General features: G+C 48.2%; 1 protein-coding gene across 1 annotated transcript in view; it reads left to right on the top strand.

The window, feature by feature from the left end:
* The window catches only part of LOC144479707 (small conductance calcium-activated potassium channel protein 2-like), a 201,047-nt gene that overhangs the window by 14,106 nt on the left and 161,300 nt on the right, over nucleotides 1-25,641 (top strand). Inside the window, exon 2 of the mRNA XM_078198737.1 lies at nucleotides 20,256-20,687. Coding sequence (XP_078054863.1) covers nucleotides 20,256-20,687 — 432 coding nt within the window. The remainder of the gene's footprint in view (nucleotides 1-20,255; nucleotides 20,688-25,641) is intronic.

The raw sequence follows: 25,641 nt of genomic DNA, 5'->3' as shown, positions 1-25,641 counted from the left end.
ACTGGGGTACAGTACTGGTGGGGATGGGTCTGTCACTGTATAACACTGGGGTACAGTACTGGTGGGGACGGGTTTGTCACTGTATAACACTGGGGTACGGTACTGATGGGGATGGGTCTGTCACTGTATAACACTGGGGTACAGTACTGATGGGGACGGGTCTGTCACTGTATAACACTGGGGTACAGTACTGGTGGGGATGGGTCTGTCACTGTGTAACATTGAGGTACAGTACTGGTGGGGATGGGTCTGTCACTGTGTAACATTGAGGTACAGTACTGGTGGGGATGGGTCTGTCACTGTTTAACACTGGGGTACAGTACTGGTGGAGGTGGGTCTATCACTGTATAACACTGGGGTACAGTACTGATGGGGACGGGTCTGTCACTGTATAACACTGGGGTACAGTACTGGTGGGGATGGGTCTGTCACTGTGTAACATTGAGGTACAGTACTGGTGGGGATGGGTCTGTCACTGTGTAACATTGAGGTACAGCACTGGTGGGGATGGGTCTGTCACTGTTTAACACTGGGGTACAGTACTGGTGGAGGTGGGTCTATCACTGTATAACACTGGGGTATAGTACTGGTGGGGATGGGTCTGTCTCTGTGTAACATTGGGGTACAGTACTGGTGGAGGTGGGTCTATCACTGTATAACACTGGGGTACAGTACTGGTGGGGACGGGTCTGTCTCTGTGTAACACTGGGGTACAGTACTGGTGGAGGTGGGTCTATCACTGTATAACACTGGGGTACAGTACTGGTGGGGATGGGTCTGTCACTGTGTAACATTGAGGTACAGTACTGGTGGGGATGGGTCTGTCACTGTGTAACATTGAGGTACAGTACTGGTGGGGATGGGTCTGTCACTGTGTAACATTGGGGTACAGTATGGTGGGGATGGGTCTGTCACTGTTTAACACTGGGGTACAGTACTGGTGGAGGTGGGTCTATCACTGTATAACACTGGGGTACAGTACTGGTGGAGGTGGGTCTGTCACTGTATAACACTGGGGTACAGTGCTGGTGGGGATGGGTCTGTCTCTGTGTAACATTGGGGTACGGTACTGTCCTCACCTCCAGAAGGACGTTTTGCTGAAGCTGCCACTTGCACACGTTGTGGGAGGAACCCACGCTGCAATGAAACCTGCACCTGCTATTCCCATAACAGATTTTTGGGGACCCATTGGGCATGTTGCTGGTGAACTGTGTGGGACCCGTGTACAAAACGAAGGGGACCGTCAGCACATCCAGACCACCAAATGCTTCACCTGGAACGAACTGCCCACCTTCCTCCCCCACCCCTCCCCCTGAGATCCAACAGGCCAGGACTCAAACTTCATGTCCTGAATATTCCGGTCGGTTATGGGTAACCTGTGTATGACTCAGTTGAAGCCCTCAGTGTGTCACCCACACTCACACAGGGCTCTGGAATGGCACCACTGAGCTCTAAAGCAATGATCAGAGCGGATTGTCACCCCCACCCACGTCACTGGGATAAGGGACGAGATTTTTGACCATCAGAGACGCGCCCGGTGAGTTCATCGTTTTTAACTCCATTTGAATTGCTTCATGGACCCCAACGAGGAAGTCCTCGGAAACTATTCAGGGTGAGATTTCTGGAGCAGACAGTGGACCATTTCCCATGTGAGGTTATGTCACCAGTTTCCATGTGTTACCAGCTCACAAACACTTGAGAAAGAAATCTCCCAAGCAGCAATGAAAAAAGTCAGATAAACGTAGTAGGGCGCGAACCTTTCGGCCGGGAGCTGACGTGTTTGCGCTCTTACCAATATTGGCTGAACCCCAAAGAGCCCGGTTCAGGGGCCCTTCGAGGATTGCAGAGAAGCTCGGGAAGGTGAACTTTCTCACTTAGACCCCAGACTGCAGGAAAAAGCAAAGCCTGTGTCATGTCAAGATCTTGCAATTGTGCCGTTGTCGATATATGCTGTGTTTGTGAAACGTACCCTCTCCACTCACCTGATGAAGGAGCTGCGCTCCGAAAGCTCGTGATTCCAAAAGGGGTCATGCAGATAACAGTCTGTGCAATAGCAACAGACCTGGAGGATGAGAGGGCCAATGAGGATGAACTGGATGGAGACGAGGGTGAGACTCAGGTTGAATCCCCTTCCTGTCTCGCCGGCAAATTCAGAAATCCTGACCAAATTCAGCAACAAACTCACCCATCGAAATGCAGAACCGTGAGGAGACCTGACGAGGCTGTTCCCTGCATTTAAAAACATCTGCAGAGACAAGTCCGGCCACACCAGCCCTATCTGGTGGAGATGTGGGGGAGGCCCCTCCCATAAGGCAACATCCCAATCGTCCCAAATCCAGCAAAGCTGCTCCAGGTCTGGGAGAAGACGAACTACCTGCCGGGGCACCAACGAATCGAGCCTCGCAGCAGTAATAGGAACTCCCCAGTTAAGCTGGTGCCCAAACCTGACGCTCCCACAAGGTTCTGCAGTGACTATCGAGAAGTTAATGCAGTGACCCGAGCTGATTCATAGAATCCCTGCAGTGCAGAAAGAGGCCATTGGGCCCATCAAGCCTGCACCAACAGCAATCCCACCCAGCCCCCGCGAACCCCACGTGTTTACCCTCCTAGTCCCCCTAACACTAAGAGGCAATTTAGCATGACCAATTCACCTAACCTGCACATCTTTGGAGTGTGGAGGAAACCGGAGCACCCGGAGGAAACCCACGCAGACACGGGGAGAACGTGCAAACTCCAGTCACCCAAAGCCAGAATTGAACCCTGGTCCCTGGCGCTGTGAGGCAGCAGTGCTAACCACTGTGCCACCCTACCCGATATGCTGCCTGGAGACAGCACAGATAGGGTAGATAATTCAGTCTACATCACAAAGATAGATTTAATCAGAGGATGCTGGCAGGTTCCTGTGACGGCCCGCGGAGTGAAATCTCTGCCCACAACAAAAAAGGACATGATGAGATTTTTGGGTGTTGTGCTGGTTCTAAGCAAGTTCATCCCAAGCTTCAGCCCTGTAGCTGCTCTGCTAATGGATTTATTACAGGAGAAAACTAAAGTAGTCTGGGCCAAGAGAATGCCTGATAGTTTCTGAGAAGCCACGGTAATAAAGAACCCCGTGCTCGCTGCTCCAGGCTTGACCAAGCGTTTGAAGTGGACATTGACACGAGTGACCCTGGGTTAGGAGCTGCTCTCTGGGAGGACGAATCAGAAATGGAGACACAAATTGCATACTACTCCATCAAACTGAACAAACATCAGAAACGGCCTTGCACGAGAAAAACAGCAAGCTTGGGTGCATAGAGTCACAGTCATAGAGTCATCGAGGTTTACATAATGGAAACAGGCCCTTCGGCCCAACTTGTCCATGCCGCCCTTTTTTTTAAAACCCCGAAGCTAGTTCCAATTGCCCTCATTTGGCCCATATCCCTCTATACCCATCTTACCCATGTAACTGTCCAAATGCCTTATAAAAAACAAAGTTGTACCCGCCTCTACCACTACCTCTGGCAGCTTGTTCCAAACACTCAGCATCCTCTGTGTGAAAAAATTGCCCCTCTGGACCCTTTTGTATCTCTCCCCTCTCACCTTAAACCTATGCCCTCTAGTTTTAGACTCCCCTACCTTTGGGAAAAGATATTGACTATCTACCTTGTCTATGCTCCTCATTATTTTATAGACCTCCGTAAGGTCACCCCTCAGCCTCCTACACTCCAGAGAAAAAAGTCCCAGTCTATCCAGCCTCTCCTTACAACTCAATCCATCAAGTCCCGGTAGCATCCGAGTGAATCTTTTCTGCACTCTTTCTAGTTTAATAATATCCTCTTTATAATAGGGTGACCAGATGTATTAAAGTCTCTCGCACACTTTGAAATATGTGTCCAAAATGGATACAGAGAGACCACACAGCCTGTACTGACCACTGCCCTCTGACCCTTGTAGGGAAATTCGGAAATCAGAATGCAAGGTTATTCTGTTGGAGTTTGTTTCTCTGCCCACATCACCTTAAAAAAAAATCACAGAGATTGCAGGGAATTCGAATGTGACTGCAGGCACCCTGTCCACAACCGAGAGACACCCAGTTAGAACAAATGGGATAATCCAGACAAACGCTAAAAGATGGAAGTAAGTGTCTTTAATACCTTGTAACAAACAAGGTTTGAATTATAAGGAGAGGCTGGATCGACTGGGACTTTTTTCTCTGGAGCGTAGGAGGCTGAGGGGTGACCTTATAGAGGTCTATAAAATAACGAGGGGCACAGATCAGCTAGATAGTCAATATCTTATCACAAAGGTAGGGGAGTCTAAAACTAGAGGGCACAGGTTTAAGGTGAGAGGGGAGAGATACAAAAGGGTCCAGAGGGACATTTTTTTCACACAGAGGGTGGTGAGTGTCTGGAACAAGCTGCCAGAGGCAGTCGTAGAGGCGGGTACAATTTTGTCTTTTAGAATAAACAAACAAAGAACAAACAAAGAACAGTACAGCACAGGAACAGGCCCTTCAGCCCTCCAAGCCCGCGCCGCTCCCTGGTCCAAACTAGACCATTCTTTTGTATCCCTCCATTCTCACTCCATTCATGTGGCTATCTAGATAAGTCTTAAACGTTCCCAGTGTGTCCGCCTCCACCACCTTGCCCGGCAGCGCATTCCAGGCCCCCACCACCCTCTGTGTAAAATACGTCCTTCTGATATCGGAGTTAAAAAGCACTCAGACAGTTACATGGGTAAGATGGGTATAGAGGGATATGGGCCAAATGGGGATGAGCTTAGGGGTTTTAAAAAAAAGGGCAGCATGGACAAGTTGGGCTGAAGGGCCTGTTTTCATGCTGTAAACCTCTATGATTCAATGACTCTATAAACAAGCTACTGAATACAAAGCCACATTGCAAGGCAACGGTGAGCAGCAAGCAAACCACCGTTGAGGGGAGTGTGAAGAGAGAGGCATTTCCTATAGTCCAGAAACCCATCGGGACTCGTAACTGTCGAAGGAAAAGACATTAAAAGCTCAAAGTATGGGGATATTGAAACAATGGGCAGGATTGTCCGGCCATGCTCGCCCCAAGACCAGAAAATCCCGCCCAAGGTCAACAGGAAAACTTTGCCAATGGCTGCCACAGCCAGATCCAGCCAAAACTCTTGGAAATACAGATTGGAGAGAGATTGCAAGTGACACAGACAGTGTCAAAAAAGTCTTCAGTGGATAAAGGCTGAAGGCAGCTCACTCTCCCTCCCTCCCTCCCTCCCTTTAGGAATAAGCTTGTCACCTGCATTGAGCACCCGGGAAGCCAGAGCCAAATGCGAGACTTTGCATTTTATTATTTTTTATGGGGTTAATAATAAATACATTTGCTTCTTCGTTGGTTCAAGAAAAGTCGATTCGATTGGCTCCTTATTAGTCACAGTTTAAGCAGTTAAATGCATTAGGAAAAGGCATTCCCTCGTTAAAGAGAAACTTAAACCTGTGCTGTGAGCAAGCCGGGAGGTTGAATAGAGGGGAGACAGTTCACCCCTTTTCACCTGATTGTAACACTGTATAACACTGTGGTACGGTACTGGTGGGGATGGGTCTGTCACTTTCTAACACTGAGGTACAGTACTGATGGGGATGGGTCTGTCACTGTATAACACTGGTGTACAGTACTGGTGAGGGTGGATCTGTCGCTGTATAACACTGGGATACAGTACTGGTGGGGATGGGTCTGTCACTGTATAACACCGGGGTACAGTACTGGTGGGGACGGGTCTGTCACTGTATAACACTGGGATACAGTACTGGTGAGGATGGGTCTGTCACTGTATAATACTGGATACAGTACTGGTGGGGACGGGTCTGTCACTGTATAACACTGGGGTACAGTACTGGTGGGGACGGGTCTGTCACTGTATAACACTGGGGTACAGTACTGGTAGGGACGGATCTGTCACTGTATAACACTGGGTACAGTACTGGTGGGGACGGGTCTGTCACTGTATAACACTGGGGTACAGTACTGGTGGGGACGGGTCTGTCACTGTATAACACTGGGGTACAGTACTGGTGGGGTCAGGTCTGTCACTGTATAACACTGGGGTACAGTACTGGTGGGGACGTGTCTGTCACTGTATAACACCGGGGTACAGTACTGGTGAGGACGGGTCTGTCACTGTATAACACCGGGGTACAGTACTGGTGAGGACGGGTCTGTCACTGTATAACACTGGGGTACAGTACTGGTGGGGACGGGTCTGTCACTGTATAACACCGGGGTACAGTACTGGTGAGGACGGGTCTGTCACTGTATAACACTGGGGTACAGTACTGGTGGGGTCAAGTCTGTCACTGTATAACACTGGGGTACAGTACTGGCGGGGACGGGTCTGTCACTGTATAACGCTGGGGTACAGTACTGGTGGGGTCAAGTCTGTCACTGTATAACACTGGGGTACAGTACTGGTGGGGACGGGTCTGTCACTGTATAACACTGGGGTACAGTACTGGTGGGGTCAAGTCTGTCACTGTATAACACTGGGGTACAGTACTGGTGGGGACGGGTCTGTCACTGTATAACACTGGGGTACAGTACTTGTACCCAGCAGTATACAGTATCAGAACTGCCTCTATGAGTGCTGAATCACTCTAGAATCCATGTTTGGGGGGGAGCAGATTTTGTTTGTGTTCCTCTGGTTGTTACTCACAGATTTAGTGAGCACAGTATGAAATGATCACACACCCACCCTTACACTGCATTGCCAGTGATGACACTCGGAGCGATGCCTTGCATTTAAAGCATCCCTTCCCTTGTTGCTTTCAGTGTAACAAACCCCGATATCATCTTTGCCAAATCACATGGTGTGATATCAGAAATTTTCCGAGCCTATGACTGGTGGTTGGGATGTTAGCTGTTCCGGGAAGTCAGCCTGAAATATGCAGTGAGGAGTGAATCTGAATGTTACTGCCGTGACTGCAGTCTCTGAGCATCATTAGCTGCTCCGGACAACCCTCGACATGTTTTCCTGGAAAAGATTTGCAATGAGTCAAACAGGGAATCATAGATCTTGCGCTCTTGTACAAATATTATTGTGTATTAACAGACTGCCCCAGATAGCAAATCGTTACAGTGTCCCCTTGGCTATTTGATCAGATTCTCAGGAAAAACAGACCATTCAACAGCAGCCCTGCCGAAAATACACTTCTGATTCTCCCAAAATGACTTATCCGCTGTGCATTTCAGTCCTGCGTAAAGGTAAAATGCTGGAATTAAACTGTACAGTCACTGTTTATTCAGCAGGGTAAGGATCACTCACTGTGTAACTGTACAGAGTCACTGTTTATTCAACAGGGTAAGGATCACTCACTGTGTAACTGTACAGAGTCACTGTTTATTCAGCAGGGTAAGGGTCACTCACTGTGTAACTGTACAGAGTCACTGTTTATTCAGGGTAAGGATCACTCACTGTGTAACTGGACAGAGTCACTGTTTATTCAGGATAAGGATCACTCACTGTGTAACTGTACAGAGTCACTGTTTATTCAGCAGGGTAAGGATCACTCACTGTGTAACTGTACAGAGTCACTGTTTATTCAGCAGGGTAAGGATCACTCACTGTGTAACTGTACAGAGACACTGTTTATTCAGCAGGGTAAGGATCACTCACTGTGTAACTGTACAGAGTCACTGTTTATTCAGCAGGGTAAGGATCACTCACTGTGTAACTGTACAGAGTCACTGTTTATTTGGCGGGGGGGAGGGTAAAAGGAATGGTTTTATTAATGAGCTATTATGTCCAGAATTTTATTTGGGGAATCTGGGCACCAGATCCTGTGCAAGGTGCATGGTGCCATCCCCATACTGTACTCATTTGTAAAGTGTACCCTTTGATTTAGAAACTCTGTACAGAAGGAGGAAGATGTGTGCGATGAAGCACTGGAGTTTCAGAGGAACACTGGGCGTTTAGGGGATTGGTAAGCACAGTACTATTGTCTGAGTTGACATCACAACAGTGACGCAGGACAAGGCAGTGGGAAACTGCAGCAAACAGCTCCCAGCAATTGGATAACAGATTTGGGGTGAATGAGGGAATGATCATAGAATCAGAGAATCCTACAGTGCAGAAGGAGGCCATTCGGCCCATCAAGCCTGCACCAACCACAATCCAACCCAGGCCCTATCCCCATAACCCCACGTACTTACCCTGCTAAACCCCTGATGCTAAGGGGCAATTTAGCACGGCCAATCCACCTAACCTGCACATCTTTGGACTGTGGGAGGAAACCGGAGCACCCGGAAGAAATCCACGCAGACACGGGGAGAACGTGCAAGCTCCACACACAGACAGTGACCCAAGCCTGGAATCGAACCCAGGTCCCTGGCCCTGTGAGGCAGCAGCGCTAACCACTGTGCCACCGTGCCACCCCATCAAATCATAACTAGGGTGGGAGGGCGAGATGGGGAAGCCTGTTGTTTAGTTGATGGGTGTAGCGGAGCCCTCCCCAGTTGCAGCATTTCCTGAGAGAGGCTGAGATCGGGCTCCCATCCCATGACACAAAGTTCAAATTGTGTCAGTGTCCAATTGATGCCACCAAACGTCCAAATGTTTACACATTGTCCAAAACCCCTCTGTGAAAACACCACTGCTGAGCACGCGGCTTGGCTCTGGTTGTCGTATGAGGAACGGTTGAGGACTCTGGGTCTGTACTCGTTGGAGTTTAGAAGGATGAGGGGGGATCTTATTGAAACTTACAGGATACTGTGAGGCCTGGATAGAGTGGATGTGGAGAGGATGTTTCCACCACTAGGAAAACCTAGAACCAGAGGGCCCAACCTCAGGCTAAAGGGACGATCCTTTAAAACAGAGATGAGGAGGAATTTCTTCAGCCAGAGGGTGGTGAATCTGTGGAACTCTGTGCCGCAGAAGGCTGTGGAGGCCGGGTCATTGAGTGTCTTTAAGACAGAGATAGATAGGTTCTTGATTAATTAGGGAATCAGGGGTTATGGGGAAAAGGCAGGAGAATGGGGATGAGAAAAAAATCAGCCATGATTGAATGGCGGAGCAGACTCGATGGGCCGAGTGGCCTAATTCTGCTCCTATGTCTTATGGCCTTATGGTTAGCGGCTGATAGGTTAATCCCATCACCACACTCGGCCTCCATGTGCTGCCTTCACACCTGATTGGGGAGGGGGGGGGGGAGGTGTGCGGGGGCGGGATGGGGGGGGGCGGGAAATGTGCTCAAAATCAGAGCAGGGATGTTGTGATGTCCACAGAGACATTGGAAGCTAGAAACAGAATTCGATGAGGTCGATAAAGAGAAGCTATTTCCTCTGGTGCGGGGTGGGAGAGTGGGTGGGGTCAAGGGGTGCGGGAAAAGGGGGTGGGGCGTGGGGGGGGAGCGGGGGTGGGGTGGCGGGGTCGAGCCTGCAGGCCACTCAGGGGCAATGTTCAGGAAGTCTTGTTCACACGGCGGGGAGTGGAAATCTGGAACTCTGTCAGTTCCGGGTGGCCAATGACAAATGTCCAACCTGAGAGTTTGTTGGGTCAGGCAGAGGCGCGTTGAGGGTTCCAGAACCAAAGCGGGAAGATGGAGTTAGATACAGATCAGGCATGCTCCAATTGCACATTGGAACAAACTCGAATAGTCTCCTTCTGTTCCCCTGAAAGAAGCAGCTCCAGATGTTTGGAGAGAAAAATCAGCTCTAATATAAGCGCATGACCGCTTCTTGTGTTGACCTGAGGTTTAAATTGGCCCACATTGGGTTTCACAATCGAGTCAGCAATTTTAAAAAAGCACGGTTTAATTAACAACCTTTAATTGCTTAGTGCTGGTTAGGTGAATGCACTGTAATTGGCCAGTTACCTGTTACGCTCCAGATGAGTTTTATTTCTGGACTGGATCATTGCTGTTAAGAGGCTGTGAATCTGTGATCGGCCTAAAACTGTGGACATGAGGGACAGCAATTCAAATGATCAAAGCCAGTGCAATTCTCCAAACTATACCCACTCTCTCTGCCTGTCTGCCTTGGCTGCAGCATCCATTTATTAATGTCTTGAAAATAATTTCGCCAAATGGCCTTTATTCCCAGCCACCAGCAAAAGATCAGACGGATTTGTGTGCTCCCATTATTTGGAATTCCCATCCTGAATGGAGTCTGCCACCTGCCCCCGCTACTGCCCACTCACCTCCAGCACTGAACCCTGGAGATTCCATCATGTGATCAACTTCATGGATGAAAGCGGATGCTGGAATCTGAAACCCAAAAGAGAAAACGTTGGAAAATCTTGGCAGATCTGGCAGCATCTGTAAGGAGAGAAAAGAGCTGATGTTTCGAGTCCAGATGACCCTTTGGGGGGGGGGGGGGGGGGAGCGGGGGGGGTGTCTCCTTACAGATGCTGCCAGACCTGCCGAGATTTTCCAACATTTTCTCTTTTGGGATCGACTTCACGGAGCCCATCGTCAGATTCCTGGCATTGGTCGCCCAACATCATGGACCAGTGAATAAGGTTGGAGAATGTGGAGTCGGGGACAAGTGGCAGATTGGATTGCTAACTGGTTTCAATACGGAAAGCACAGAGTGGGGGCGGTAAAGGGTTGTTATTCCGAGAGGTAGAAGGTGGGAGGTGGCGTTCCACACGGATCAATGATGGGATCATCTGACGTTCACAATCTACATTAAAGATTTGGATTTGGAATCACGAACACAATTTGTAAATGGATGGGTGACTCTAATGGCGGAGGGGGAAGAGTCAAAACTGAGGAGGACATTCATCTTTCAAAATAATTAACCAATGAAGATGGCTAAATATAAGTTAGTGCATTAATTCCGCAAGGAACTACCAAAGGTTGTGAATGTAGTCCAATCCATCACGCAAACCAGCCTCCCATCCATTGACTCTGTCTACACTTCCCGCTGCCTTGGCAAAGCAGCCAGCATAATTAAGGGCCCCACGCGCCCCAGACATTCTCTCTTCCACCTTCTTCTGTCGGGAAAAAGATACTAAAGTCTGAGGTCGCGTACCAACCGACTCAAGAGCAGCTTCTTCCCTGCTGCTGCCAGACTTTTGAATGGACTTACCTTGCATTAAGTTGATCTTTCGCTACACCCTAGCTATAACTGCAACACTACATTCTGCACTCTCTCGTTTCCTTCTCTATGAACGGTAAGTTTTGTCTGCATAGCGCGCAAGAAACAATACTTTTCACTGTATGTTAATACATGTGACAATAATAAATCAAATCAAATCATTTTGTTAGGAAAATTAGGGAGGTCACTTGTTCCCTGAAAGGTGTGTGGCTGGGTGAGGTAGAGGGACAACGGGATCTCTCAATACTTATATACTGATCACTTGAAGTAATGTGCCAGCTTAATGCAGCCAGAAAGAAACAAAAGGTAAATTCAACACCAGCCTTTATTTCCAGAGGGAGAGAATTGAAAAGTAGCAAGCTATGTTAAAACCTATGCTGAACCTTGGTTAGACCTCACTTTGAGTATCGTGTGCAGTCCTGGCCACCATGTTATAAAAAGGACATTGAGGCACTGGGAGAGGGTGCAGAGATTTACGAGGATGACATCAGAAATGTGTGGGTTTCGATATCAGGAAAGGATTGGCAGGCTGAGTCCCTTTTCTCTTGAAAAAAGAGGCTGAGGGGTGAACGGTTTTGATGGAGTGGATACAGAAAGAATGTTTCCTCATGTGGGGAAGAGCAGAACTCAAGCCCGTCAATATAAAACAGTCACCAAGAAATCCAATCGGGAATTCAGGAGAATCTCCTTTACTCCGAGTGATGAGGATGTGGAACTCACTCCCACAGGGAGGGTGAATAGTATAGATACATTGACGGGAGAAAGATAGACAAGCACCTGGAGGAGAAGGGAATAGAGGAAAACGATGGTAGATTTGGGTGAGGATAAATGGGAGGAGGCTCAAGTGGAACGTAAAGACCAGCATGGGCTGATTGGGCCGAATGGCTTGTCTCTGTATTGTAGATGCAGTGTAATCCTATGAGACATGGCCATTGTCACGGTCCCAGCTGATACTATTGGACAGGAAAGTCCCAGAATGGAATCTTGGCTGAATAGTTGGCAACTTCTGTTTCTTTCAAAGAGACATGGATGACCAGAGTTTCAGGACTGCCAAATTTATTTTTTATTCATTTGTGGGACATGGGTGTCGCTGGCTGGCCAAGCATTTATTCACATCCCTGGTTTGCCTTTGGAGGGTAGTTGAGAGTCAACCACATTGTTGCGGCTCTGGAGTCACATGTAGGCCAGATGATGGGTTTTTCCGACAATCGACAATAGTTTCATGGTCATCCGTAGATTCTTAATCCCAGATATTTTTTATTGAATTCAAATTCTGCCCTGGTGGGATTCGAATCCAGGTCCCCAGATCAATAGCTGAGTTTCTGAATTAATAGTCTAGCGATAATACCACAAGGCCATCACCTCCCCCAAAGGCGATGGCCTGGTGGCATTACCACTAGACTATTATTCCAGACTGTTAACCTTAGTTTTTATCAAAAGAATAAAACACTTCTTAAATAGGAGGAGATTGCCTGTAGCACTCTGCTCTGTCACCCCCATCTATATCTTCACAGCTGTAAACAGCAACTTATAAAATAGATCTTATACTCTAATGTTCTCAGTAAGTACACAGTCCAAGTAAACCAACAGGTCGGCTGTGGTCAGACACACCACACTCTGAAACCGAGTGGCAGATACAATCTTCAGCGGATTTCTCATTAAATCCCCGTCACACTGTGAGCCAAGTCATCTCACTGGACTCACTGACTTCCACACAAGTGTTTCCAAACTCCACTCTTGGCAAAACCCACCTTGGAATCTTCTCCCAAACAGCACTTTCTCTCAGGTGCTTCAACAAAGATCCACTTCCAGGATTTCAACCTCTCCTCTCAGTACTCCTCTGCTGTGAAACACCATGTCTATTCAAGCTTCTACACAATCTCTCAGGTACCCAGCCATGCCAACAGAACAGTTCTGCAGTACAGGCTGTATTAACATGTCAGCGATCTTAGGATTCCCTCAGATGTCTGGCCTCTCGCGAGCTGACTTCTCCAGGTCTGCACCTTTCAGCACTGTCTTTAACTGGGATCCTCTCTCTGTCTCTTTCTTTAACTTCAGTGAACAGTATCTTAATCAGATTCCAGTTCTTTGTCCCTTTGACTTCAGTCTTCCTGGGACTTCTCATTCACTGTTTGCTAGAATGACCTGCCCTTGAACACCTGGGATTTGCTTTCTTTGCCCTTACTCCATTGTCCTGCTTCTGGTAGTTTCTGTGAGAGCTGCTTCCTCTCCAGCTAGCTGGTACAACTGCTACTGGGTCCAGCTTAAAACTAAACTCAAATGCTCTTTCTAACTCAGAGTGGCCGCTGGTTGCCGAGTCTTTCTTTTAGCACTTGTTTGTTTTCATGTTGTCAGCTCTCTAATCACAATGCAAGCACAGTTTAAAATGAAACTAAAACCCACAGACATGCAGGCACCTTCGTTTCACATGAACCTAACTAAAGATCTTACAGAGAAAGACAAAATTAAACTCGCCTAAATCTATCTTGTCTGGAATTATCCGGCTGTCTGCACCAGCAGGATCTTCTGGTCCCACCAATGGCACACCCCCGCTGCAGGATTCCTGTTGACATGGGATGCAGCCAATCAGAGACCCCATGGGGATGAAGTAGAAAGGGTCGAGAGCTTCCAGCTTTTAGGTGTCCAGGTCACCAACAACCTGTCCTGTCCCCCCATGCCGACACTATAGTTAAGAAAGCCCCACCAACGCCTCTACTTTCTCAGAAGACTAAGGAAATTTGGCATGTCAGCTCTGACTCTCACCAACTTTTACAGATGCACCATAGAAAGCATTCTTTCTGGTTGTATCACAGCTTGGTATGGCTCCTGCTCTGCCCAAGACCGCAAGGAACTACAAAAGGTCGTGAATGTAGCCCAATCCATCACGCAAACCAGCCTCCCATCCATTGACTCTGTCTACACTTCCCGCTGCCTCGGCAAAGCAGCCAGCATAATTAAGAACCCCACGCACCCCGGACATTCTCTCTTCCACCTTCTTCTGTTGGGAAAAAGTTACAAAAGTCTGAGTCACGTACTGACCGACTCAAGAACAGCTTCTTCCCTGCTGCTGTCAGACTTTTGAGTGGACTTACCTTGCATTCAGTTGATCTTTCTCTACACCCTAGCTATAACTGTAACACTACATTCTGCACTCTCTCCTTTCCTTCTCTATGAACGGTATGCTTTTTCTGTATAGTGCGCAAGAAACAATACTTTTCACTGTATTTTAATACATGTGACAATAATAAATCAAATCAAATCATTGAGTAGAAGATCCGGCCGGTGAAAGGTGTGCCAGGTCCTGCCCCGAGAAACACATCGCAGGGACACCAGATAATTCCAGCCTTGTTTCTAATACTCAAAAATACAAATAATGATTACTTAACACAACCTGTTTCCTGACACCATCCTTGTGGAGCATCTCTTTCCCAACCAATTGGAAAGCAGTTTCCAGATTGAATGATTCTTGTCTGTCAGTCAAACAGCCTCCCTCCCTGTCCGCCCCCCCACCCCGTCCCCATGTCCAATATTCCTGTAACTAATAAACCAAAGTGTTCAAAGAAAGGTTTTTTAAAAACGTAATGTTTTCGTAGAATCTCCAGTACAGAAGGAGGCCATTCAGCCCATCGAGCCAGCACCGACAACAATCCCATCCCCGCAACCCCACATGTTTACCCTCCTAATCCCCCAGACCCGAAGGGGCAATTTGAGCATGACCAATCAACCCAACCCGCACATTTTTGGACTGTGGGAGGAAACCGGAGCACCCGGAGGAAACCCACGCAGACACGGGGAGAATAGGCAAACTCCACACAGACGGTGACCCAAGGCCGGAATTGAACGCGGGTCTTTGGCGCTGTGAGGCAGTAGTGCTAACCACTGTGCCACCGTGCCACCCCAGTGCAACCCTAGAATGTTGACAACAAAACCCTCATGTGACAAGACATGAGATCGTACCAAAATATAAGAAAGTGGAGCAGGAGTAAGGCCATTTGGCCCCTCGAACCTGCTCTGCTGGTCAGATTGTTGGTCTGAACTCCACTTCCCCGCCTGTCTGCATAATCCTTCACTTCCTTGTATTTCAAGGATCTGTCTAATTCAGCCTTGAATACATTCAATGACCCAGTCCTCATTGATCTCCGGGTAGAGAACTGCAAAGATTAACAACTCTCTCAGAAAAGAAAAAACAAAAAGCGCCTCCGCACCCTGACACCAACCCCAGCCCCCACCCCAGTGTGATGGAATACTCCCCACTTGCCTGGATGGGTGCAGCTCCAACAACACTCAAGAAGCTCAACGCCGTCCAGGACAAAGCAGCCCCGCTTGACCTGCTTGTTTGGCACCCCATCCACCATCTTCAACATTCACTCCCTCCACCACCGAGGCACAGGGCAGCACTCTGAACTGTCCACAAAATACACTGCAGCAACTCACCAAGGCTCCTTAGACAGCACCTTCCAAAACTGCAAACTCTAACACCTAGAAGGACAAGGGCAGCAGGTCCATGGCAATGCCACTACCTGCAAATTCCCCTCCAAGCCACTCGCCATCCTGACTTGGAAACATATCGGCCGTTCCTTTACTCTTGCTGGGTCAAAGTCCTGGAACTCCCTCCCTAACAGCACGGTGGGTGTACCTACACCGCAGAGACTGCAGCGGGTTAAGAAGGGAGCTCACCACCACCTTCTGAAGGGCAACTAGGGATAGGGAATAAATTCTAACCTAGCCAGCAATCCCAGGAATTATATCACCATTCGCTGCACTGGAAACAGAAATGAGGAGAGAAACGGGCTGTCACCCACTTCAGATTATCACAGAGAATAAAAGTCTAGCCCAGGAGTCTAGCTCACTGACCATGTTCCTCCCAGTCCTTTGACCACTGGAACACAGTAATAACGGGACATTTGGACTCTGTGCCCATTACTCGGTAAAGATATTGGCCAGAACTTTCTGCCGCCTGTGGCGGGGTTTCCCATGTTTGTGGTCTAAAGTCTACGGCCTTTTGCCTGGCTCACCAGCCTCAGAGGGTGTTGACTTCAGTCGCACCGACCTATCCTGCCCCTTGTGTATGAGGGCCTTTAACCAGAGTGTGTTCACAGGTGTGGAATTGTAGTGGTTTTTAATTCTTTCAATGGGTGTAGGAATCATCGGCAAGGGCAGCGTTTATTGCCCATCTCTAGTTGCCCTTGAGCTTACTCAGTCACTTCAGAGGGGCAGGTAAGAGTCTTAGAAACATAGAAACTAGAAGCAGGAGGAGGCCATTCAGCCCTTCAAGCCTGCTCTGCCATTCATTATGATCATGGTTGATCATCGAATTCAATATCCTGAACCCCCCTTTCCCCGACATATCCCTCGATCCCTTTCGCCCCAAGAGCTAGATCGAATTTTTTCTTGAAATCAGACAATGTTTTGGCCTCAACTACTTTCTGTGGTAGTGAATTCCACACATTCACCACCCTCTGGGTGAAGAAATTTCTCCTCAACTCAGTTCTAAAAGATTTACCTCTTATCCTCAAACTATGACCCCTAGTTCTGGACTCCCCCACCATCGGGAACATTCCCCACCATGGGAGTAGAAATCATAGAATAGAAATCATAGAAACCCTACAGTGCAGAAAGAGGCCATTTGGCCCATCGAGTCTGCACCAACCACAATCCCACCCAGGCCCTACCCCCATATCCCTACATATTTTACCCACTAATCTCTCTAATCTACGCATCTCAGGACACTAAGGGACAATTTTAGCATGGCCAATCAACCTAACCCACACATCTTTGGACTGTGGGAGGAAACCGGAGCACCCGGAGGAAACCCACACAGACACGAGGAGAATGTGCAAACTCCACACAGACAGTGACCCAAGCCGGGAATCGAACCCAGGTCCTTGGAGCTGTGAAGCAGCAGTGCTAACCACTGTGCTACAGGCGGCATGGTAACAGGGAGTTGTTGGGGAACAGCCATATTGCTGTGGCTCTGGAGTCACATGTAGGCCAGACCAGGTAAGGACGCCAGATTTCCTTCCCTAAAGGGTGTAAGTCGATGATAGTTTTCATGGTCACCAATACTGAGATTAGCTTTATATTCCAGATTTGTGAATTGAAGTTAAATTCCACTGGCTGCCATGGTGGGATTTTGACCCGTGTCCCCAGAACATTGGCCTGGGCTTTAGGATAGCTAGTCCAGTGACATTAGCAATGTACCACCACCTCCCCATTTTCTTTCCCTGTGAGAGAGCAGGTTATCATGTGACATTTGCTATCCATATTTTGCAGACTTTGAGCGCAAATGCTGTATAATTTTGGGTTTGATGTCTGTGAGTTTGAGTACATGAACTATAATTAGCCTGAAAGCTTGATGCATTTTTCAGGACTCCAACAATGATTTTTTGACAAGTGGTAGAGATGCTCAAACAATCTCAACTCAACCAGCCGTCTGTATTTGTGTCCATCAGTTTGTGGGCTATAATTAATGGCACAATACACTGTGTCACTCTGGGATGTTGGGAAACTATCCCATATCCATTTTAAACAGTGGGATACTGCCTCCTTGATAAATGCTCGACAGCCTTGGCGACAGATTGGTCCTGAAGATTTTGATATCAGCAAGTATTGTCTGTTTAGCCTTGCTGTACCCGAGTCAGGGTCTTGCAAAAGGCCCCAGACAAGGAATTAATAACAAGAATCAAAGAGTTTGGTGAAATGTCTTGCCCTGAGTTGGCAGATCAAAATTGTTACTGCTCCTTCATCCTAACCATGTACCTTGATGATGGAGGAGCTGGCACCTTGTAACAGGCAGGTGGCACAGTGGTTAGCGCTGCTGCCTCACAGCGCCAGGGACCTGGGTTCGATTCCCGGCTTGGGTCACTGTCTGTGTGGAGTTTGCACATTTGCCCAGTGTCTGCGTGGGTTCGCTCCAGGTGCTCTGGTTTCCTCCCACAGCCTGAAAGGTTGGGCGCATTGACCCGAACAGCTGCCGGAGTGTGGCGACGAGGGGAATTTCACAGTAACTTCATTGCACTGTTAATGTAAGCCTGTGATTAATGAATGAACTTTATTTTATTTATAAATGGAGATGTTACATCCCAACCCAATGTGGAACAGAGCCTTCTGATCTCATGTGAAAGAGAAAAAGAGCCCGTGGCCACAACAACTGGCATTTATATAGCACCTTTAATATTCCAGAAGTCCCAGGGTTCTTCACGGGAGTGTTTATCACACAAAATTTGACTTTTTAAAAATTTGATTTATTATTGGCACATGTATTGGTATACAGTGAAAAGTATTGTTTCTTGCGCACTCCACAGACAAAGCATACCGTTCATAGAGTACATAGGGGAGAAGGAAAGGGGAGGGTGCAGAATGTAGCATTATTGTCATAGCTAGGGTGCAGAGTAAGATAGCATTGTTAGAGAGTTTTAAAGAGCTAGAATGAAGTTTCAAAAGCATAGAACGAGGGTAAAAGATAGCATTAGAAGGCATGCTGGTCACAGCTCGCAAGAAGACGCCTCGCTCCAGCGCCATCTTGAATAGTGACATGGAGCCACAGGAGATTTTAGTTCAAGTCGCCAGAAATTTGGTCAAAGAGGTAGATTTTAAAGGAGCGTGTTTTAAGGAGAGAGAGGCAGACAGGTTTAGGGGGTATTTCCAGAGCCTAGCGTCCAGACAGCTGAATACACGGCCGCCACTGCTGTGGGCCAAGTGCTGGTAGATGGGATTAGGTGGGAGTTCAGGTGTTTTTTGTATGTCGGTGCAGACTCGATGGGCCAAAGGGCCTCTTCTGCACTGTGCGATTCTCCGATTCAATGATTCTATGATTCCGTGGTGGAGTGAGAAAAAGCGGGAATGTGCAAAAGAGGTTGGAATTGGAGGATCTTGGAGGGTTTTAGGCCTGAAGGAGCTTACAAAGACTTCCAGGATGGAGTGCGGCCAGTGAGGAATTTGATGGAATTATCAAATGGAGACCTCGTCAGGCTTGGAATGAGGTCCATGAGCAAATGGGGTGATGTGTGAACGGACCTGGGCGTGAGTTTGGAAAGGGGCAGGAGGGTTTTGGAAGCGCAGGAGTTTATGGTGAATGGAAAGCGAGAGGCGCACTGGGAATGTATTCGGATAGTCACATCTCAAGGTAACAAAGGCACAGCTGAGGTGTTTTACTGTCGATGAGCTGAGACAGGGCAGTGGTTGGGCAATGTCATGGAGGGTGGAGTAGATGAATAAAAAAAGAAAAAGAAGGAATTGCATTTCTATCGCATCTTTCACATCCTCAGAATGTTCCAAAGGACTTTACAATAAATGGCTACTTGTGAAGTCACTGTGGTGATAGAGGGAAACATAGGAACTGGATCATCCCTTAAACAGCAGTGGTTTCGGTGTTGGTTGAGGAATGAGTGTTGACCAGGGAGAACTTCTTCAGAGAGTAACTGTGGAATCTTTGCCATCACCCGAGGGGTAGAGCCTTGTTTTAATGTCCCAACCAAAAGACAGCAACTTCTGACAGTGCAGCACTCCATCTGAGCACTGAAGTCTCAGCCTGGATTTTGTGCTCTGGCGTGGGTCTTGAACTAACAAACTTTGTGACTCGGACACAAGGGAGTGTGGCCCATTGAGCCAATGTTTACAGAGTAACCATAGAAACCCTACAGTGCAGAAAGAGGCCATTGGGCCCATTGAGCCTGCACCGACCACAATCCCACCCAGGCCCTACCCCCACACATTTTACCCACCAATCCCTCCAACCTTCGCATGTCAGGACACAAAGGGGCAACTTTAGCATGGCCAATCAACCTAACCCGCACATCTTTGGACTGTGGGAGGAAACCGGAGCACCCGGAGGAAACCCACGCAGACACGAGGAGAATGTGCAAACTCCACACAGACAGTGACCCAAGCCGGGAATCGAACCCAGATCCCTGGAGCTGTGAAGCAGCAGTGCAAACACTGTGCTACTGTGCCGCCCTTGTAAATACATGAATACAAGCCATCTTAACATAGGGGATCTGGGGAAACAGCAAAGCATTTACATCTTCAAGAAGCCACTTGTTATTTGGTATTAATTCATTCCAGGTGGAGTTTGAAGTCAAAAGATATTAAACGTGTTCCTACATTGTGCTAGTGTTAGTGTGAGAAAGGCTGTCTTTTAAATAATTGACTTAGAGACACCAAGACTCTGCTATTGACTTCTAAACTCTTTGTTTGGTTTATATTTAGGTGAACACTAGTGACTTCCATCGTTTGCACCATGCTGGATCCAAGCACAGCTTCAGCGAGAGTAACCCTTTCACTGAGATAGCCATGACCAGCTGCAAGTACAACGGAGGGGTGGTGAGGCCCCTCAGCAGCCTGGGCACCTCGCACAGGAACCTTCATGACCTGGACTCAGAGACTCAGCCTCTACAAACCAACTCGGGCCTGGAGGTGGTGGTCTCCAAACCCGACCAGAATAACATCTCCAATGACAGCTTGGTCAATGACGGGAGAAAATCGCCCAAAAAGTCACAGAACATCGGCCATAAGCTGGGACATAGGAGGGCCCTGTTTGAGAAACGGAAACGCCTGAGTGACTATGCACTGATATTTGGGATGTTTGGGATTGTTGTTATGGTGACAGAGACAGAATTGTCATGGGGAGTTTATACCAAGGTAAGGCCAGCTTTCTTCACTTAATGAGGTTGTTCCTGAAAGACTTTCCCAGATGCAGGATGTAGCCTGTGCACTAAACCTATTGAAACAGGCTTATAAAGAACAAGCTAAAACCCTGGATTGTGTAAAAACCATAGCCCTGGGTCCTCGAACTGACCTCCGATATTCAATCGAGTTCGATAAATACGGAGACTTGTTGGTTAGCATCAGCAAAATGAACAGGAAAGTTGTCAAGTTGTCACTAAAAACCCAACAGGTTCACAAATGTCCTTTAGGGATAGGAAGCTGGCAGCTCTTCCCCAGCACCTCTGACTTACAACAAGACACAGGAGACAGGAGCAAGAATGATCCACCTGGCCCTCCCCGAGCTTGCTCCACCATTCAATACAATCATGGTGATCTCCCTTCCACTTCTCCTCCCGCTCTCCAGATCCCTTGATCCCTTGAGAGACGCTTGACTCCAGTCCTACTCTCTGTGGTTGACTCTTGGGGCAGGTAGAGTTGGACAATTAATATCAGAGTTGAAGGTGTCACCCATATACAATCGAAGGAAAAATGTTCACTGGAACTCCTAGTTGTCAGCCTAAAGGTTCTTCATCAAACAAAGTCTCATTCTTTTACAATGTCTGATAGAATCACGGACACATTCGTTAAGATGTGAGATAAAATCAGCCAGAGCAGAGCAGCAAAATTAGTATCTGCTAATTCTGGTGAAATTCCATGGTGGCACTGTGTTTCGCACTGCTGCCTCACAGCTCCAGGGACCCTGGTTCAATTCCGGCCTCAGGTGACTGTCTGTGCGGAGTCTGCACGTCCTCCCCGTGTCTGCGTGGGTTTCCTCCGGGGGTGCTCTGGTTTCTTCCCACAGTCCAAAAATGTGCGGGTTTGGCCATACCAAATTGCCCCTTAGTGTTAGGGGGATTGACAGGGTAAATATATAGGGTTATGGGGATGGGGCCTGGATGGGATTGTTGTTGGTGCCGACTTGATGGGCCGAATGGCGCACTGTAGGGATTCTATGAAAGATGCAGCCTTTGATAAATGTTTTTTTCTAAACAGAGAATAATAAGTTTTGTTAGACAAAGGTGTTGGAACCAAAGTGGTTGAATGGGGTTAAGATACAGGTCAGCTGTGACCTCACTGCATGGTGAAATAGTCTTGAGGGGCTGAATGGCCTCCCCTTCTTCCTGTCTCCTTTTGTCCCTATGTGGCAGTGAGCCATTCAGGCCCGAAAGGTGCCGAATCTAGTTTCTCCCTGAGTTAGTTGACCTCCACCAAGTTGCCATGTGCAGAAGGGAGACATGAGGTGGGGGACATAATTGACCACTGTGACTGAAAGCTTGGGAGGGTAAAGAAAACTAAATGGAATCCACGGCCCTGATAAGAGCATAAAAATGAGGAGCCAACTGGCCCCTCGAGCCTGCGCTATTCAGTAGGATCATGGCTACCAGCCACCTTGCTGGGAAGTTTGCTTGTGGGATTTACCTCCACTACTGTGTTGGGGCTGACTCTCTCCCATCTAGTGTGGAGCATGGCGGCTGGGACAAAGCTCTGTATCACGTCGGCACAATCCAATGAAAGCTTTTGGAACCTTTCCGAGATGGAGAGGCTGTCCCCTGAGTGTCACATTGCCTACTTTGTGCAGTTACTCCCGGAGGCACATTTTCCTTACAGCAGGGCCTGAATTTTTAGGATGTTGAGATCTTGGCCCACCACAATGCTGAGAGTCGATGTGTGATCCATCCCCACCAACCCTGATAGGCCCATCACCATTTTACATTCCATTGACCATTGATTGGCAGCAGACGGGACTTCCATCCGCCCTTGTCGGGGGCCCTGCCTTGGAGAGCTGTCGGCTAATCTGATTGGCCAACAGCTTTCTAGCCCCCTCCAGGCACAGCGCTGCAGTGGCCAGCAGAAGTACTGCAATGCTGTGCCTGAGCCTAAATCCCAGGACTGCCTTTAAATACCGGAGGAGGAAGGGTCGGGGATGCCCTGGGAGGGGAGGGGAGGGGGTGGGAGCTGGGGGAGAGGGGGTGGGAGCTGGGGGGGAGGGGGTGGGAGCTGGGGGGGGGGAGGGGGTGGGAGCTGGGGGGGGAGGGGGTGGGAGCTGGGGGGGAGGGGGTGGGAGCTGGGGGGGAGGTGGTGGGAGCTGGGGGGGGAGGGGGTGGGAGCCGGGGGAGGGAGGGGGTGGGACAGTAAGCGTGCAAAGTCAATGCTGGAGGGGAGGGAGATGGTTTTCAGATCAAGGCCCCTTCTTGCTCAAGATGGAAATCTGTTTCTCACCCTGCTCCAGCCAGCGCCCACCAGCCTAAACATCGAGTGGCCATTAAATGGCTACATAACGGACTTGATAGGGGCAAGGGTGGGTTTCCCACAGTGGGGTTCTGGGTTTCCCAAGGCACTTCCTGCCCCACTCTAAAACTGCATCTGGTTCGGGCAGGATCCCAGAGGGAATCCTGTCCATGAAGATTTACATAGAACATAGAAACTGGAAGCAGGAGGAGACCATTCAGCCCTTCCAGTCTGCCCCGCCATTGAATATGATCATGGCTGACTATCGAATTCAATATTAATATTAATATCAATACAGGATACTGAATTCAATGATCAACCATGGTCAAGGTGAATGGTGGAGCAGGCTGGAAGGGCCGAACAGCTTACTCCTGCTTCTAGTTCCTATGTTTCTATGTTTCTATCCTGATCCCCGCTGCCCCCCGACCCCCACGTCGCTCTCTTCACCTTGCCTCAGGACCTGCTGGGTGCGAGTGTAGATTCTGGCCTTGATTTTAAACCATTAACTCAAAGCCCCCCGGGGTGAGGAGGCCTCATGGTACATGCCATTAGCCTTCCTCCTTCACTCTTCAGCTTAAACTGGTTACTGGTAACATGCTGAGTGTGCTGGTAACAAGGGCAATGAGGCATCGGTGGTTTCAGTGAGTGACGGGATTAGCAGCCTATCAGACAGAAACGAAAAGTAAAAAATTGATGTGAAAATGTAAAATAATATCTTTATCCCTCAGAACAATTTTCTACCTGCAGGAATGAGATTGGGCGGTTTAAATTATTCTCTATGGCTGGAGAGGTTGGTTGATATTGTATTGAGAATGATCATGCTGTTTAAAGGGTATTTACACTCTTCAATTCCAGCCCTAAGTCTTTGCAGTTTAATTTGAGTTTAATGTGTCAAGAGTTTAATATGTCAATCTTGCAAATTCTTTAATCTAAAGGGCACAGTAAGAAGTCTCACAACACCAGGTTAAAGTCCAACAGGTTTATTTGGAATCACAAGCTTCCGGAGCGCTGCTCCTCCATCAGGTGAGTCACGCTCCGAAAGCTCGTGATACCAAATAAACCCTGTTGGACTTTAACCTGGTGTTGTGAGACTTCTTACTGTGCCCACCCCAGTCCAGCGCCGGCATCTCCACATCTTAAACGAAAGGGTGGGGGGCAAAGGGGTGAGGGGGATGGGTGGGTGTGGGCCAACTGTAGAGTGACGTCAATTGAGCAGCAAGTTCTGAAGATTTGCGACTCTCGGTGTGACTCCTGTACTTGCCGGCCACTTAGTGGATTATCGCTGGACTTCATCGTAATCCCAGCATCACCTTTTCCAGGAAGCCACTGATTCTGAAATGAGCATTTTAAATAAGATCCGGAGCTGGGACAATGTTCACCGAGGGACCTGGTCCAGGTCAGGAACTTCATTCCAGGCTCTCAATGGGGTGAAATTGTAATATCCCAGAGTGCCTCAACAGCTCAGGTAGAAACCGAGTTCCTGATTTTCCACTCTCCAGTGCCAGTTGTCGTCCTGTTGACTGGGGCTCCTGTGGTTCAGTGCGCACTGCTCACACTTCCCAGTCTACAGTCGTGGATTCGAACTAAATTCCAGAGACCTCAGCTCAAAATGCAGGCTCACGCTCCCAGAACAATGCTGAGGGAATGTTGCACTGTTGGTGCTCCTGACTTTGAGATGACACATTACACCGGCATCTTGCCCACTCCTTCCGTGGACTTAAATGATTACATTGTCTGGAACAATCCTGGCCAATATCTATCGCTCAACTTATTTCATCATTAGCTCATTGCTGTTTGTGGGATCTTGCTCTGCGGATTAGTTGTGCTGTTGCCAATGTTGCCACCAAACAGTGACTACACTTAAAAATGTTCCTCAGATCGTCCTGATGTTTTGAAAAATATTATAATATCATAAGAGCTGAAGGAATAGGTTTAGGACTCAATCACTCACCCAGTCGGGCCTGCTCTGCTATTCAACAAAGTCATGGATGATCTGATTGTGGCCATAACTGCATTTTCCTGCATATCCGCCATAACCCTTAACTCCCCGGGAAATCAAAAACCTGTCAAACTCAGCCTTGACCATAAGACATAGGAATCTCAGTAGACTATTTGGCCCATTGAGCCTGGCCTGCCATTTAATCTGATCATGACTCGAACACATGAATATAGGAATTCGGAGCAGAATTAGGCACATGTAGCCCTTCGAGCCTGCTCCGCCATTCAATCAGATCATGGCTGGTCTCTTGAGAGAAAATGCTGGAAAATCTCAGCAGGTCTGGCAGCATCTGTAAGGAGAGAAAAGAGCTTTGACAAAGGGTCATCTGGACTCGAAACGTCAGCTCTTTTCTCTTCTGACAGATGCTGCCAGACCTGCTGAGATTTTCCAGCATTTTCCCTTTTGGTTTCAGATTCCAGCATCTGTAGTCATTTGCTTTTATGGCTGATCTCTTCCTGGTCTTAAATCCACCTCCCCACCTGTCCCCCATATCCCTTTAACCCATTCTTTTATCAGAAATATATCTAGGACATTTGTATTTAGTCAAAAGCACTTATATCAAGGCAGATTGTTGTTACCATTGTCCTGCTGCTTGAGTTACTGCAACAAATAATGAACAGGAAAGAAAATGTATAATTCACCCATCGGAATCAGTCTACA

Source organism: Mustelus asterias, chromosome 26 (genome assembly GCF_964213995.1).
Source record: "Mustelus asterias chromosome 26, sMusAst1.hap1.1, whole genome shotgun sequence".
Classification (NCBI taxonomy): Eukaryota; Metazoa; Chordata; class Chondrichthyes; order Carcharhiniformes; family Triakidae; genus Mustelus; species Mustelus asterias.
This window is presented reverse-complemented; position numbering and strand designations above follow the sequence as displayed.